The 16,755-nt window shown below is 33.6% G+C and overlaps 1 protein-coding gene across 1 annotated transcript; it reads right to left on the bottom strand.

Moving 5' to 3' along the window:
* Positions 1-1,285: 1,285 nt before the first annotated feature.
* On the bottom strand, positions 1,286-9,622 carry LOC134245984 (ficolin-2-like). Its single transcript, XM_062728215.1, has 5 exons — positions 9,350-9,622; positions 8,107-8,249; positions 7,874-7,970; positions 7,606-7,770; positions 1,286-1,541 (listed from the first exon to the last, which is right to left on the bottom strand). The coding sequence occupies exons 1-5, from the start codon at positions 9,555-9,557 to the stop codon at positions 1,294-1,296; spliced, it is 861 nt and encodes a 286-aa protein (XP_062584199.1). The 5' UTR covers positions 9,558-9,622; the 3' UTR covers positions 1,286-1,293.
* Between the last annotated feature and the right edge of the window lie 7,133 nt (positions 9,623-16,755).

The raw sequence follows: 16,755 nt of genomic DNA, 5'->3' as shown, positions 1-16,755 counted from the left end.
GTCCTTTGTATGGCAAGCCGTTTTACTATTTATTCGGAAAATGAATTTTATCTTAAAATTACAGAGATATCTCTCATTTTAGAGAGATATCTCTTAAAAAATAGAGATATCTCTCAACTTAAAGAGATATCTCTTATTTTTAAGAGATATCTCTATAAGAAAGAGATATCTCTTAAAGTTACAGAGATATCTCTTATACTTAGAGAGATATCTCTTAAACTTAGAGAGATATCTCTTTTTCCTTGAGAGATATCTCTTTCATGAAAAGAGATATCTCTGAACGTTTAAGAGAAATCTCTTTCAACTAGAGAGATATCTCTTTCACATAGAGAGATATCTTTCCGAGTAAAAGAGATATCTCTTAAAGTTAAAGAGATATCTCTCTAAGTTTATCTTTAGAGATATCTCTCGAAGTGAAAGAGATATCTTTCAAAAGTGTCTAAAAGAGATATCTCTCAAGCCAAAAGAGATATCTCTTTATTATAAAGAGATATCTCTCTTCATTATTTTTATTTAAATTCCATTTGAAATGTCTTCTCCCTTTACCGGAAGTAAGTTTTTCATTCACGGAAGTACATTAAAGTATTTTTAGATTTCGACATATTCATGATATTCTAAGTTGCCATTATCATTTGTTGTTTCAAAGAAGGAATTTATTGCATTTTTGTCTACAAAGTAATTAGTTCATATATATTATTCTGGGTACTGCATCTTGATCAGTCTTTTTTCTTATAACAGCGAAACTATTTCAGAGATTTTACTTCCTGTTTCGCTTTCGTTTTAAAGGGGAGAATTAATTATTTTATTTTAATGATGACTGGAAAAGAGATATCTCTTTCATTGAAAGAGATATCTCTTTAGCTTAAAAAGATATCTTTTTTTTGAAAATCTAAAGAGATATCTCTCCAACTACAAAAGATATCTCTTTTAACCGTGTTAAAAAGATATCTCTCTGACTTAAAGAGATATCTCTCTCGCTTAAAGAGATATCTCTCTTACAAAAAGAGATATCTCTTTTATTTAAAGAGATATCTCTCTAAGGTATAAAGATATCTCAATTAGTCAGAGATATCTTTATAAGCTAATGAGATATCTCTCTATGCTAGAGAGATATCTCTCTTATTGAAAGAAAATTTTTATTTCATGAATAAATAGTAAAAGGGCTTGCCATACCTTTGCCAGAAAATGCATTTCAATAATTTCTAGTTACCCTGGTATTTCAATTCTGATGAGCTAAAATGTCTGTAACTCAAAGAAACTTTAATTTAAAAAAAAGTGAAAACAGTTTGTGATTTATAATGGTTTAATTTTCATGCTGAATGTTTGAAGAGAGTATTTGTAGCCCCGCCATGTTTTCCAGTTGATGCCGTCCGCCATACTGTCATGGTTTCCTTTAAGGTACTGTCCGTTAGGATTTGCAGTATGACAGTTACTATACCAAAAACCTCCCTTGAAAGAGGCAGCACAATTTCCGCTAGCTAAATCATTATCAACATCTTTTGTTGAAAACAACATTCCATTATGGGAAGACAAGGAATCGCCTGAAAATTAAAGGTTTCTTTTTACGATCTGTGTAATATAATTATATACATTTACTTGTATATGCCTATTCTTATAATCAAGACTGAAAACATAGTTACAAGAAATTTTAAACAAAGAGATATCTGCCACTAATATACATGTATTTTAGTACAAACAATGAATAGAATTTACTCTTTTTTTTGGAAATATTTCCATGTTCTCTGACGGATACCGGAGTACTTCAACCAAAATACAGTTCACTCAAATGTATATTAGAACATTTAATGGTTGTACTCAGTTTAAACTGTTATTTAGTGGAATTCTGTAGTTATATCGCACTGATTAAGACCACTATATATCTCTCAAAACCTTATGTATAGCGTATAAAACGACAGCCATATGGCGAGACGAAAAGAACAATTGCTGGTGAAAAATAGAGAGAAAGCAAGACCATGGCAACTAGCTAAATTATTTATGGCAAAGCCAATTACTATAGTATGCTGCATTAATAACGGTTTACGACCCCAATATCCTTTATCATACTCAAACACTTCAAAAGAGCAAACTATTTAGCCAGTTTTCTTTCTTCTTCTTTATTTGATCAAAGAATAAATTGTTTTGTTTAATTTTTGTTTAACGTTCCTTCGAGAATTTCTATTCATACTGAAAAAAACACCACTGTCTTGCTGATGGCGGCCTGTACTCAGCACTTAAAGCCTTTGTGCAGCACGGATTCTTTTTCGTGCCATGATACGGGACCTCACTTTAAAGGTCTCATCCAAAGGATCGGTCTCCACGTCCCGCAGTGGGATTCGAACCGGCAACGTAAGGATCAACTCTTTATTCCGCGACTAAGAAGAAAATGCCCTAACCACTGCGCCTTGCAGACATTAAGATTTGAATTTTTAGGTAAATTTAAGTAAATGTAAATATTTCCATTTCTAATTTTTTTTTCTCTGTGATAACTCTTTGAAAGTTGATTTCTTGATAATTCTACCGGAATGTAAATTTGGCACATCGATAGGTCAGGAGCTTAGGAGGCTAAATATGCATGCCAATCTCGTGCGGCTGTCTTCGTGTTTGTCAGTGGGCGAGGACTATTGAAATTGGCATGGGAGTCCTCTCCCAGATAGCATGACTATGTTGGGCCAACATGTGTTAAAGGTTGTATGGTTGGCGTTGGAGGAACAACGTTGGGCCAAAGTTGGACCAATGTTACCAAGTCAACCTTCTCGATCATGACAGAATTCCTATGTTGGCCCAATGTTGGTCCAACGTAAGCAACTTCCATTCACTTTAGTTTCCAAGGAAGGATGGATCCTGGTGTTGGTCCAACGTTGGACCAATGTTTATAATACACCCTTAAAGAAAAGTGTATTTACAAGTTGGTAGTAGTATGTTGGCCCAACGTTGGCCCATTGTTTGTTATACACCCTTAAAGAATGTGTTTTATAAAGTTGGTAGTAATATGTTGGCCCAGCGTTGGCCCATTGTTTGTAATACACCCTTAGCGAACGTGTCCCATTAAGTTGGTAGTATTATGCTGGCCCAACGTTGGCCCATTGTTTGTAATACATCCTTAAAGAATGTGTCTTATCAGGTTGGTAGTAATATGTTGGCCCAACGTTGGACCAATGTTTAAAATACACCCTTAAAGAAAAGTGTATATACAAGTTGGTAGTATTATGTTGGCCCAATGTTGGCCCATTGTTAGTTATACGCCCTTAAAGAACGTGTCCTATCAAGTTGGTAGTAATATGTTGACCCAACGTTGGCCCATTGTTTGTAATACACCATTTATGAATGTGTTCCATCAAGTTGGTAGTAGTATGTTGGCCAAACGTTAGCCCATTGTTCGTAATACACCCTAAAAGAATGTGTCTTATCAAGTTGGTAGTAAAATGTTGGCCCAACGTTCGCCCATTGTTTGTCATTCACCCTTAAAGAATGTGTTTTATAAAGTTGGTAGTAATATGTTGGCCCAACGTTGGCCCATTGTTTGTAATACACCCTTAAAGAACGTGTCTTATCAAGTTGGTAGTATTATGTTGGCCCAACGTTGGCCTATTGTTTGTAATACACCCTTAAAGAATGTGTCTTATCAAGTTGGTAGTAATATGTTGGCCCAACGTTGGACCAATGTTAGTAATACACCCTTAAAGAAAATGTCTTATCAACTTGGTAGTATTTTGTTGGCCCAATATTGGCACAATATTTGTAATACACCCTTAAAGAAAGTGTCTTATCAAGTTGGTAGTATTATGTTGACCCAATGTTGGCACAATATTTGTAATACACCCTTAAAGAAAATGTCTTATCAAGTTGGTAGTATTATGTTGGCCCAATGTTGGCACAATATTAGTAATACACAAGAGTGTTATTTTGTTTAGGTGTTTTAAAGATGAGATATTTATATTGGGCCAACGTTGGTCCAATTATTATACTGCCAGCTAATTGATGGTGTTAATTTTATAATTAGCTTCTGAGCTTTACGTTTGGACAACATTGGCACATTCTGAAATAATTAAGAAGACTTTCTTTGTCCATGCTTATCATTGGATGCCTGCTTTTGTTTAGATATATTTTCAAAATTTTAATTTATATATTTGCACTTAAGTGATCACAGCACCAAAGAGTGTTTTATTCTATTTTTTGAAATTGTGTTTATGCTTTTTTATTTATAATAATTCCCAGATAGCAGAACATCGTTTGCCAAATCTTACATTATGTTTCTATTCTGTTGGGTTACCTTGATTGGGCCAACGATGGCCCAACATGGAATATTGATAGCTGGTTATGTATAATGGTGCGCTAATGTTGGGCTAACTGTTGACATGATATCATAAAACTATTATCATGAAAATGTTTGTTTGGGGATTGGCATCGGCCCTACGTTGGCCCAATATACCATGAATCTGACTGAGCATCATGGGTAGACAACAACCGGGCTACTTGTAATATCCGCGCCATTTTTTATCTGACACGAGCGAGCGTAATGAGACTGATACCTTGCATATATCTGCAACCACTTTGTAAGTATTTATAATATGTTTGCCTCGGCACAGCTGAATTAACGTTTAGTTTTTAAACGATATTATGTACAAATCTGTGTAAATCAGACACGGGGAAGTGCAGAGGCCAGGTGCTGTTGGGTCAACACTGTACCCCAGATAGCATGCTAACATTGGGCCAACGTTGGGCCAATGTAATTGGTTACATCGGGCCAATGTTGGCAAATGACATTGACCCAATTTAAGTTTGCTCATCGGCCCAATGTTAGCCAAATATGTTGGGCCAACGTTGGCCCAATGTAGAGTGTTTTTTCTACAGATATTGGCCCAACGTTGCACCAACATCGGCCCAATGAATGCGACATTGTTGGCGAAACTTCAACAAGAACATTGGGCCGATGTTGGCAAATGACGTTGGTCCAGTGTCATTTTCTTCCTTGGCCCAATGTTGGCCCAATATATTGGACCAACATTGGGCCAATGCGTATAAACATTTAATTGTTACAAATCTGTATATTAACAAATCGGATTGTCTCTTCAATCAGAAATAAATCTACAACCAATCCTACTTGAAAATACAAGCTAGCTAAAATAAATTTAAAATTCTTATAATTTATCAAAACAAAATAAATTATCAGTGATTAAATGTTTTTGTTTCTATACAAGAAAAATAAATGAAAGTATAAAATAACAAACGTGTTTTGATACGGTTTAAACAATGAATAATTTGCCCCTTATTTAGATTGAAATTTGTGTCTAGTAGAATGCATTTCAGAAGTCTACCACTTAATTTACTTATATACACTTAACGTCAAGTACATGATCAAACATTTTGAAAATGTTGAACTTGTTGAAGTTAAAACAAAATTAATTCAGTACTAAACATAAATTGGGTTCTTTCATTTAAAATTTGTTCAGTGTAACGACAAATTTTCAATACATGAATTTTATATGGGGCAACATTGAATCAAAATCGTTGTGATGATGATGATCAAGCGTAGAAATGTTATGCATAAATGCCTTCATCACGCAAGCTTATCACTTAATCACACCATGAAATAAAAAAGACGGTTATTCCTTAATTGACAGCTTAAACATATAGTGATATACTTATAAATTTAATCGTATGTTTACTTTTTACTGAAAAAGTAACAAATGTATTAAGTACCAAATACTACAATTTTAGTGCTACTGGAGATTCTAAAAAGACATTGAGAACACAATCAAAGAATAGCTAAGGTATGCCATGGACAGGGATATGGGGGAGGGAGAAACAGACAGAGAAGAAAAGAAGGGGGAGGAGGAGACTCGGGAGAGAGAAGAGAAGACTTAGGAGAGGGATCAGATGGAAAGTGGCAGTGCCTAACTTTTTTTCTGTAATATAGTGTGACATACCTGTAGTTCTACCCTTTTCTGTGTCTTTTTGTCGGTTACAAACACGATGCAGATGCCAGAAACATTTTTGTGTAAGTAATCAAAATGACGGGATTCATTTTAGTATTATTTTAAGAACATGAGGGTTTGGATTATTTGTTAGACGTGCTTATTGATACTTGTAATTTACTTAACTTTTGCATCAATTTACAGCAGAGAGGGAGTATACAGTCATGTAACCCTACATGTATCGCTTGAAGTGAGCACCAACTTTTAGTTCTTAAATGTTTTCTTCATGCACTGAGCAATAAAATTATAGTATGTTGTAATTTAATTTTATATTTTGATTTCTTTTTCATCAGTTTTTTAATTAATGTAGAGCTACTTACAATGCAATGCTTGTTGATGGCAATTCTATGAGATACTAGTATTGAGAATATGTATTAAACTAATAATCTAGCATATATAGCATATATAGATAGTATTAAAGGACTTTTACCATTAAACTGTACTACAAAACTAGTACAACCTTATTGTATATATTTGTTTGTCAATTTTGAGGACAAATGGCCAGCAATCAAGAGCAAATGAGTTGTCATGATGGAGAGCCAATAAGATACAAACCAACGTTGGCCTAAAATTGATGTTTTCCTAATATTGAAAGAATAAGTGGCCCAACAATGGCTCAATAATATCCGTTCGTTGGTACAACAATAAGCAAACAAGTTGGTCTGATTAAGGGCCGATGAGCAAATTACCGTTGGCCCAACATTAATTGCTAACAATGGCCCAACTGTACAAAAATGGCGTTTGCCCAACATTGAAAAAAATACATTGGCCCAACAGTGGCCTAATATTAACTGTTACATTGGCCCAACAAAAAGCCAACAAGTTGGTTTGTTTAAGGGCCGATGAGCAAATTACCGTTGGCCCAACATTAATTGCTTACAATGGCCCAACTGTACAAAAATGATGTTTGCCCAACATTGAAAAAAATACATTGGCCCAACAGTGGCCTTATATTAACTGATACATTGGCCCAACAAAAAGCCAACAAGTTGGTTTGATTAAGGGCCGATGAGCAAATTACCGTTGGCCCAATATTAATAGCTTACAATGGCCCAATTGTACAAAAATGACGTTTGCCCAATATTGAAATAATACATCGGCCCAACAGTGGCCCAATATTAACTGTTTCATTTGCGCCATAATGAGCCAACAAGTTGGTTTGATTAAGGGCCGATGAGCAAATTACCGATGGCCCAATGTTGAATGCAAACGGTGGCCCAACATAAGGAGCATTGTTGGCCCAACAAAGGTCCAATAACATTCTGCTATCTGGGCTGTAATTAAAATCTATTGGTCTACATTATTAAAATCTAATTTACAATTTAATTTCGCAATGAAATGGAAATATAAGGAATCACTAGTTAGTATACATGTAGTATGCCAGGGACATCAACGATAGTGGGAAACGTGGGATAATTTATGCCACGTTTCTCACTATCCTTGATGCCCTGGCATACTATACTAACTAAACAGTGATTTCTTAAATATATACTGATGTAAACGATGAAAAATTGGACAGGGATATGGAAAATGGAACTTGAAGGGGAAGACATCTTGGAAAAAAGGACTTTGGTAGTTGTGTGAGTGGGTGGGGGAGAGGGAGGGGTACCCCAATGTCCATTTCACATACCTGCTGTACCAGAATATCCTCCAATGGTCAATCTGAATTTTGTTTCCCGGTTTCCAACGACAAAAACTTTATACTTGGCAAATCTGCTTTCTCCATCAAAATCGGTCATGTCGACACGTAATTCATATAAAGCCTGGCTTGTCAGCAGATGTAAAAACTCATTGCCTTCAATAAAACGTTTTTATTGACAATAGATCGGTAAAATAATTACTTTATTTAATTTTTTTGGTGAAACCCTTTAAATAGCATAAGAAAACAAAATTCTAACCAATCCAAAGTTCGTTGGTTTCATCGCTGAAACCAAACTGATAGTCTGCCCACTCTCTGAAGAAATCAAGACTCCCGTCTAATCTTTTCTGTACAACCTGTGAATTTAAATAATTGGAATCTGATGGATACAGAAGAGGAAAACATCTGCTATATATACATGTACACTTTGTAACTAACTACATGTACATGTACATAGTTCTTTGTTTCACAGCGAAACAAAGTAGTACTCACCAGCCATCCACCTTCATCAACTTCCATGTCACACAACACATCGATCCCCCTTCGGAGGCCCCCCGGATACACCCTGTACACCCCGGATGTAGAGTTTGGTTTCTGAGTCAGGATATCAAAGCAGTCTCGAGGTACTTGATTCCCTTAAAATAAGTACCAAAAAGAATTTTTTGTCCTCCGCTTTCATTCAGATGAAGAGGATATTCATTTTGGTTTGTCTATCAGTCCTACTGTTTGTCTGTCTGTAACTCTTTCGTTTCCAGACGATATCTCGAGGAGTCTAGGATTTTTTTTTTATGACTCATTCTCCTTGAGGGATACTGATTCATTTTCGGGCAACATCTTGAAAGCATTTGTGCTTTAGCTATGAAATTCTATTCAGCTTCCCCTAATGACCTTCAAACTTTTTATTTTGAGGTCACACGGTCAAAGGTCAAGGTAAGAAATTCATACATTGCAAAACAATTTCATTTAATAAACTTCTCTTTGAAGTTTCTTTAATGAATTTTAATATCACAACTCTTAATGGCCTAAACAAGACCCCTTATAATTGTTGCAATTCCTATTAATTTTTGTTACAAACTTCAAGGTCAGGAATAGTTTATCCCCCCCCCCAATCATTACAGGGATTACAGGGAGCACGTGGTAGGTGCGACCGGTCGGCAGGGAATGTTTACTCCTTCATGGCACCTGATCCCACCCCTGCTGTTTTTTTTGGAGGTCCATGCTCCCGATCTGCGTTGTTTAAATGGATTTTGAATACTGTTCGTTATGACCATGTATTTTCTTTTCAACTTCATCCACCTGATCCCACCTCAGATGTTGTGGAGGTCCGTGTTTGCTCTGCTCCTGGTTCGTATTGTTTATGGACTTTTGGGCTTTAATTCTGTTCCTTATCTCAATATTTTTCATCCAATATCTTCTAGAACCTCAACCGAACAAACGATCGATTAACATTGTGGTGTTGTTTCGATCTTAAATTAGGTCTTATACCAATCCATTATATTTCGTTTTTGAATAATGAATGTCTTTCGTTTGTTGAGGTTGTATATATTTTTTGCAAAGCAATGACTCTTTTTCTCTTTTGTCATACAGCTGTTAAAGTTTTAACCCAGTCCTTTTTCATTACTTTCTCTATAACTGAAGGCCATATTTGAAGCAATTTGGTTATTTACCCTAACCACCACAAGATAAATCAGACTGAGATCGATCGTTAACTATTAAAAATAAACATAAGCCATACCTGAGTAGTTGGTTTGGTGCTGTATCAATGTTCGGAGTTCGGCAACGATTAAGGAGTTAGGGTAGTACACCGCGGCAGCCAGCACGGACGTCAACGCCAGCAGCGCCAGTAACGAGGCATTCCCAGGACCTCGGGGTTCCTCGGTCACCAGCTTCTTTTTACCTTTACCGTCTTTTTCAGACGACATTTCCACTCTCAAATCAGCCATGAAAAAAGCCCTACACGCTCTAACCTGCGCAGTGTCATGCAGTTCTCCTGTATTTTTATCGTTTTCTTGGAGATATTACACCCTGTATTGAAACCTAGCGATGGGTGGTGTTTACTTTTAAATCTCTGATATGATTCAGTGAGTAAATTACTAATATCGTAATGTAATCGAAATGCGGATGAAAGGACAAAGATTTCCGAGTTTAATTTAAATGTCATCGCTTTGTTTGAATCAAAAGAAGATTTTTCACAGGACGCTGCGGAGTTTATAGATGTCCATCTTGTATGATAATACCAACTTAAAATTAGCTTGGTTGATTATCATAGCCTGAAGCAACTGAGCAAAGAGCGAAGGGGTTAAAATAACTTGGGTACCGGTAACTGGAAAAACCCGAAACCCCCCGATTTTTGGAGAATACCCATACAGGAGGGGTGAAACCCCAATAAAGTGGTGGAAACCCCATAAAATTGAATGTAATGGGGTACTATAAGGCCTAAGGTGATGTTTAATTGAATGATATTGACATCCGTAAATTTTTATAGCCAATTTTACCTCAGAATCGACGGGTTTCTTCTTTTCTTGATATACCGCACACCACGCCCGATCTAAATTCGCGATCGCTGAAGTCGTTTCGAGTAATCCGTGGAAATAATTACTGTAACCTTGATCAATATGAATATTATATTATGTATGAATATTATTTTTTTAAAAATTATTTGTAAGGAAACCTTAAGAATATAAAAGAAGTATGAAATATTTATCATGTTGAAATTATTTACAGTGCATTTTTTTAAAGAGTTTAACTAGTCCATTAATCAAGAAATAAAGTCATTTTTATAAATTCCAATCATGTATAATATGTAATTAAATTAAATTAATTAATGACTGAATTTGTTAATGTAATTATCATAATGAAAGACATTACAGTGAAATTTTTAATTGAATGTTTTTTTTGTTTTTTTTTTTATGAATTAAACTAGTCCATTAATCAAGGAATAAAGTAATTTTTCTCAATTCCAATCATTTATAACATGTAATCAAATTAAATTAACTAATGAATGAATTTGTTAATTTATTTAATTTTTAATTAAGGTGTTTGTTTTGATATGTTTTCTTCTATGTTTAATAATTAATTTTTGAATTCAGTATTCATTCATTATTATTTTCCAGTTACTAATTTTTTGTTTTAATGTTTTTGGTTCTGTTTTTTTTTTTTTGGGGGGGGGGGGGGAGAGAGTGTTTTTTTTTTTTTTGTTTGTTTGTTTTGTTTTTTTTATGCAGGTAATAGAAAAAAATATACTCATTGATATGAGAAAGCAACATGTATCCATTACAATGAAATTATTAGAATCCAGGTCTATGAAATAAAAAAGTCTGATAAAAAATAATAAAAATGTGCATGTTGCATATGTGAATCCTTGTACAGTGGGCATTGTAACATTGTTGTGAGAATATTATTCACACCTCAGCTAGCTCTGTTGTTTTATACTGGGATAGACAGGCACCCCTGTGTGTGTACATGCACTATATACACAGCTGTTGACACTTGGTCAACTTGATAATAAACACCTTTTGTTTAAACACCTGAGTTCCCAGCTAGTTTGACCAACCCCCCTCTGGAAGGGCATGTGTATATACACTGAACCTTTACTATTCTCAATTGTACAGTTATGCTTTACAGAATTTCATTTTAAAGGACATTAGCACACACATAAGGAAAATATGAATTTTGATAATTTTGATAATTCATGACAAATTAATAAATAAAGACCTTTCAAATTAGTAATACCTGAAAATATTCATAGTTTCCTTATGTTCCCAGCTCTAGCCCACGTGGAGGCCTCCTTAATTGTAGAGCCATGATTTGAATTTTGAAACAGAAAAATATTAAAGCCAAAGAACCGAAAGATGACCAAAAGATAAAAAAATTGAAAAAAAACTTTTATTAAAAAGTTTTTTAAAAGACTTAAAGATACTGTATCATTATTCCTAGTCAATCTTTTGTTCAAATATAAAAATATTACAGCCAAATGAAAGTAATATACATAAAATAAAATAACATTATAAAAATTTTAGAGAAAGGAATTTATAATTTTATTAGCAACATTTAAAAAAACAATTATATTCCTAACCTAACCTAACCTAAAAAAACACCAAGCAGTATTCACTGGTCAGCACCTGTCTGGCGGGGGAGGAATACTGCCTGATACTAACCCTACTCTAAGTTCTAACCTTAATAAATAATTGAGCAAAGGATGGCTGATATTTAAAGACATGCATGTCACAAAGATTAAAAGTTTTGTCAACACCTAAAATTGTCTGTCCACTGCAACATAAAGTTTTAATGTCAGTAATTTCGTCTTCTGTGTATAGGATTAAACAGGGTGCTTTCCCCTGATCTCTAATGACTGCATGACTCCCTCAACTATTCCCCTTTTACAAGGCACCCTGTACCCATCCAAGGTCCTGCATCAGCTCCGTCAAATCCAGCACCAATCCCGACAGCAGCTTCATCAATTCCTCCACCTGTACCCGTACCAAGTCCTTCAGCAGCTCCCTTAATTACTCCTACTTTTTCTGAGCTTCCTCTGTAGTAATTCCTACAACTCCTCAGGCACCCGTTCCATCTATTACTTATTCAGAACGAATTGCGGTAATTGGTCAAAATCATGTGTTAGAATTAGAGAATAGTGTAGCAAATGGTTGTGTGAATTTTACGTTGCTAAATAATTATATTGAGTTCAATTTTTTAGTGACAAAGATACTGGCTACAACAAAAAGCTTTATTTATAGTCAATCTTTCGCGGAAGAGCAGTTGAATTTTGTCCAACAAAAGTGTTTCTGCAAGTGGGAGAAAAAAACATAAATTCATCTTCTGTGTCAGAAATAGTGTTAATAAATCCAAAACATTCTTGAAAAACTGTTAAGAAAAGATTCGGTTCAAAAAATATTCATTGGAAGTCTGTTTAGGCAAATGATTTAATTGTGGAACCATGAATCCAGGAAAGTACAATAATTTATTCTACGGTTTTTGACATAAATAAAGCACTACAAAGGAAATATGGAAATCTCAGAATATTTGAATAAAAACATTTGGCATGAGAATGGGAATAGTTTGAACAGAGAGGCAATGGAAATTTTTAGTCGACAGATTCAACTGGCGATGAAATGTAAAATTACATAAAATACCTATGCTTGGAGATGATCAAATATTTTCAGTTCACTTTCAACCAGTCCAGACTAAGATTTTTTCATAGTTAAAATTCAACCAAAACTTCTGTTATTTTATTTTGTGGTGTAATTTTTTTTTACTTTTCTTTTTTTTTCTTTATTTCATATTTGTTTTAATATAAAGACAATTCAAAATGTAAACAACTGAAATATTTAAAGCATCTGATTTTTTTTTCTAAGAAAAGAACAGAAAAAGGTTACTTTGAAATAAAATATCTATATATTTGAAAATTAATATATTCTTTTAATTTACTATTTCTTTCCAGGTTTCAGTATTTTCATATTTTGACAATGATTCATTTTTTGTTCTCTTTGTATTTTACATATAAGTAATTATTATTTTTATTCTAAATTATTATTGTTGCTTTAAATTCAGAATTTGTCTAAAATCTCAAAAATAAGTTCAGTATTTTCATATTTTGAAATTTATCTAGTTTTTTGCTCTCTTTCTAACATACATGTATAAGTAATTATTAATTAATTACCATTACTATTTTTTTTTTAATTATTATTGTTCCTTTGAAACTTTTGGATATTTTTATATCTCTAAATTCAGAATTTCTCTAAAATCATCTTAAATTATGGCTCTACAAAAAGGAGGCCTCCACATGGCTAGAGCTGGTTACATTGAGATGATATGAATAATTAGTACACAAATTCATATTTCATTAATGGGTAACGTCCTTACATTTTTTGTTAAATACTTATTACATAATTAATATTTTACTATTATCATTGTAAAACAAATATAATTGTGGAAATTATTATGAATTATTTTATTATTATCTATGCAATTATATTGACAAACAGCTCGCTTCGAATTTAGATCGGGCGTGGTGTACGGTTAACTCGTAATGGCGCCCGATTTCCGTCGATTCTGAGGTAAAATTGGCTATAAAAATTTACGGATGTCAATATCATTCAATTAAACATCACCTTAGGCCTTATTGTACCCCATTACGTTCAATTTTATGGGGTTTCCACCATTTTATTGGGGTTTCACCCCTCCTGTATGGGTATTCTCCAAAAATCGGGGGGTTTCGGGTTTTTCCAGTCACCCCTTGGGTACCCTTGTATTTCATTTCACTCGAACTGTCAAAATGACGTGTCGCCATGTCACAGAGATCTTATGTTGTGTTGCTATTTTCAAATTCGATACGATCATTCCCATTTGCAATTGATTTGAATTTTAAACATTACGTCATTTCATTTAATGATAGAATGACCATATTGCAAGGGCAGATTTTTTTCCAGTCAGGGGAAGGAGGGCATCAACTGTATCAAAGAACTACGCACGCTAACCCCCAATTTCCGCCTACATTTTACAACTACTTAATTCATGACGATTTGGCCATAAAATCTTTGTTTAATACAAAGAACAGTTCAATGGTACATGTAATTGACTTATTTTAATACCAGTGCTAAATAGTAAAACATCCATTTAATTCCAGCCCTTGAAATAATGGTGTAAACGATATTTTCCACTGAAATCGAAATACACCATATTCTGAAATACTAGTAGCCTTAGATATGAATAAATGTTTCTTAAATCTCTTTCTTATGTTTTGTGCATATAAAATTAAGCATATATTAGTTACATACGATATTACAGTTATAAAGGACTCAGAAATTGCTGAAAAAATTCTAAAGTATTTCTGTCTTTTTTATGTTTATAAACATATGCACCCCCTCCCCCGGTGAAACACAAAAAGATTTGGTATGAATTTGTGAAATAACAGTCCATATAACCCGTAAAAAGGATTTTTTTTTTAAACCCAAATTTTATCTTTCGTTGCTTTTTCCAAATAAGCAATATTTTATGAAAATCCATATAAAAATCAATATTAATAATTATCTTAATTTTTGAAAATTGACTTGAAGGTAGGTGGGTGAAAAATACTATCATTCGCAATTCTTTTAAACTCGAGGATTTTTGACAAGCAACAAATAAAGAAATAAATAGAAAATATTAATACTAATAATGAAAAAAACAACAATTTTTCAAATGTTGTGGACAACGTTCAAGTTCTCTGAAAGTGGGTCAAACTGTAAGGCCAAGGTCAAAAATAGTTATACTCACTGAAAGGTCTTGTGAATAATATATGTATAAAATACGGAAGCTCTAGTACCAACTGTTCGAAAGTTGTGGCCAATTATATGTTGCGGTATTTTTTGCAAAGTCAAACTTGGTCGATCATACTCAAAAAAAAAGGTCTAGTCACAAGGAATGCACCTGTGAAATATGAAAACCATACTCCAACTCTCTCAAAAATTTACTTTTGACCAGTGAATACTAGGGCTTTCATATTTCACAGGTGAATTCCTTGTGACAAAATCTTCCTTTGGATACCAACAATTTTGACCTTGGAGTTTGACTTGCATTTGAGAAACTTTAACCCTCTCTATAAGCTGCCACACGGGGCATCAGTGTTTCAAAAATAAATCTTGTTTCTTTACTTTTACACATAATTTGAATTACAAAGTTTGAAAGGACGGAGGTAAACCTCAGATTTCAAAAGGAAATAATTAAATAAGTGGAATTTAATGCATTTTGGCGACTTTGTTATAGCCTAAATCATACATGGAAGCAAAACAATGCGGCACCGAAAGACATAGATGAAAATGGATGAGACCGATTTCACTCGGAAAGAAAGCATGGCCGCCCAGAACAAACGCTTTGTCAATTTGTCAGAACGGATTTTAAATTCAGTTTAAGATATATGAATCAAGCATTATACCAATTTTAACTTATGCTTCTGAAATCTGGATAAGTGATTTTAAGAAAATTACAAAAGACTTTGATAAAACTCCATTTGAAAAAATTCAAAATTTCATCTTGAAAGACATTCTAGGGGTCCATAATACAGCTTCTAATTTAGCAGTTAGAGTAGAGTTTGGCGCACTTCCCATTATTTTCAGAGTTTATGAATTATTATTTAGATATTATTATAGATTACAAAAACTTCTTGCAGATCAAGAGAATTCAAACTTACTCTTACAACATGCATATTTAGAGGATGAAAAACTTGCAGGAAGTGGAAAAACATGTTGGCAAAACTGTATACAAACTATACTTGATGAAGTTATTGGTTCAAATGCTAAAACATTATCAATAAATGATTATGAAAATAATTTGAAAAAATATTTTGAGAATATAGTTTTTAAGGATATAATAAATATCATAGAAAAAGGTAATGGCAAATTATCATTCTACAGCCAGTTAATAAGTCAAGGGAATCTATACAAACTTGAAATTCAATCATGCTTAAATTTTTCCATTTCCAAGAATCTTCGTTCTTTATTGACTCGATTGATCATACTGAGGTTAAAATGTCAAAAACTGTTAGTATCCAAAGTAAGGTCTTGTCGGGAGGAATCATCAGTGACACCTGTGAAAAATGAAGATTCTAGTAATAACAGTTCAAAAGTTATGTTCTAGGTCAATTAAATTAAGTTTTTAAAAATGGATCGAATGCAATATAATGTCATTTAAAGTCAGGATCAAAAGGTCAAAAAATATTTATTTTTATTGAATGGTCTCAAAGTGTCATGTGATGTATGAAAGAATGACATAGGTTAAAGTTGCCAATGGGTAAATTCCTGCAAAATTTGGTCAGACTCCAAAGACGAGGTCAAGAGGTCAAATATAATGGTACCGAAAGAAAGGCCCTTTTACAAAGAATACACTAGCGGAATATGAAAGTCGTAGCTCATAGCTTTTGAGCTTGCAAGGTTCATATATATGTTTTTGTGGACAAACAGACAGACGGACGGACAAGGCAAAAACTATATTCTATGAATCTACGATTATAGGGGTATAAAAATTTAAATCTAATATATTTGATTTTAAAGGGTATATGGGGATGTATACCCCTATAATACGTTACTTTTTCACAATTTCTATGAATAGAGTAAGCTCCCTTAGAATCGATCTTCAAATTTTGAAGATAAGAAAGGTATATTCTTG

Source organism: Saccostrea cucullata, unplaced genomic scaffold (genome assembly GCF_032062105.1).
Source record: "Saccostrea cucullata isolate Sc308-1 unplaced genomic scaffold, CSIRO_AGI_Scuc_v1 ctg342, whole genome shotgun sequence".
Taxonomy (NCBI): domain Eukaryota; kingdom Metazoa; phylum Mollusca; class Bivalvia; order Ostreida; family Ostreidae; genus Saccostrea; species Saccostrea cuccullata.
This window is presented reverse-complemented; position numbering and strand designations above follow the sequence as displayed.